Below are 1211 nucleotides of genomic sequence, written 5' to 3' on the forward strand. Positions count from 1 at the left end.
GGTCCACAGGACAGTTTGTCAGCTCCCCGGCAGAAGCCGTGACCCTGCTGTCCCCTCGTGCCTGGGGCACCCAGCTCCTCCCAGCACAGAGCGGCATGGGATGCACCCCACCGAGCCCTTCCTGGACAGATGACACTGCAGCTGATTGTACGAGGGGGCTTTACTGGGGGCTCAATATGAGACAACCCTGCTGGGGTGTAAAGCCACATCCCCCTGGGGGCAGCTCTCCCACCTCTGGGACCTAGCACATCTACCCTCAGCACCTGGGGCTTTCTGCTGAGGGCTTCATCCTGTCCCACGCAGGTAGGATGCTGCTGCCCGGCACTGGGATTCAGCTAAACCTTGGAGCACGGTGAGAGAGCACAACGAACCCTGGTCCTCTTGCACATCCAGTGATGCTGGGCTGCAGGGAGGAAAGGGCAATGACAGGCACATGGGACCCCTGGAATGTCCATGATGCTCAGGAAGCCCCTGCTCAAGGCCAGAGGTGCTCAGGGCATCCTTGGGGCAGAGGCTACACAGCACCAAACAACGGTGGGGGACACCTCTGCCACCCTGCAACACTGTCCCCAGCTGCTGTAACACTGGGGGCTGGCTGCAGGACCCTCTCCAAGCGTGACACCCCTCCCTAAAGGTCCGGGTGTTCTCCCTTGTCACGTTCAGGTTGGGTCCTGCTGTCAGTGGCAGGAGCTTGGTGGGGCAGCAGGGTAGGCAGAGGCCTGGCAGGGGCAAACTGGAACTCCTCAGGCACGGGGGAATCCGGTGTCTCCTTGCGGTAGAAGCCGAGCTCCTGCACCAGCTGGTTGATCTCCTCCCGGGTCATGTCGCTCAGGGGGATTCTCTGCATGCAGACAGGACAGCAGGCTGGCATCTGTGGGGCAGCGACCACCCCAGAGCCTGCTCCGGCAGCGGGGGCAGTGCTACTCACTCACCTCCAGCTCCTCGTATCGGTAGCTGAGGAGCACAAGCTCGGGGTCAGCACCAGGCAGGTGTTTCATCTCCAGGTTATGGCTGGGTGGTGCGCTAAGGCATGGACAGTACTAGCCAGGCCCCCCCATTCCATCCTGCACTCCATCACATCCCACTCACTCCCACCCCATCCTGTTCTGTCCCCATCCCATCTCATCCCCCATTGCATCCCATCCCGTCCTGTCCCATCACATTTCATCCCACCTGTTGCCCACCCATCCTGTCCTTCACCCCTCATCTAA

At 61.4% G+C, this 1211-nt stretch overlaps 1 protein-coding gene across 1 annotated transcript; it reads right to left on the minus strand.

The window, feature by feature from the left end:
* Positions 1-628: 628 nt before the first annotated feature.
* Positions 629-1004, minus strand: LOC103778554 (selenoprotein M). The gene is made up of 2 exons (XM_008946145.1): positions 933-1004; positions 629-841 (listed from the first exon to the last, which is right to left on the minus strand). The coding sequence occupies exons 1-2, from the start codon at positions 996-998 to the stop codon at positions 629-631; spliced, it is 279 nt and encodes a 92-aa protein (XP_008944393.1). The 5' UTR covers positions 999-1004.
* Between the last annotated feature and the right edge of the window lie 207 nt (positions 1005-1211).

Source organism: Merops nubicus, unplaced genomic scaffold (assembly GCF_000691845.1).
Source record: "Merops nubicus isolate BGI_N331 unplaced genomic scaffold, ASM69184v1 scaffold30538, whole genome shotgun sequence".
NCBI lineage: Eukaryota > Metazoa > Chordata > Aves > Coraciiformes > Meropidae > Merops > Merops nubicus.

Excerpts from the sequence above, each read along its gene's own strand:
- LOC103778554 (XM_008946145.1), bottom strand. The coding sequence starts at position 998 with ATGAAACACCTGCCTGGTGCTGACCCCGAGCTTGTGCTCCTCAGCTAC. Across the intron at positions 842-932 it reads ACCGATACGAGGAGCTGGAG|AGAATCCCCCTGAGCGACAT; the intron begins GTGAGTGAGTAG and ends GTCTGCATGCAG.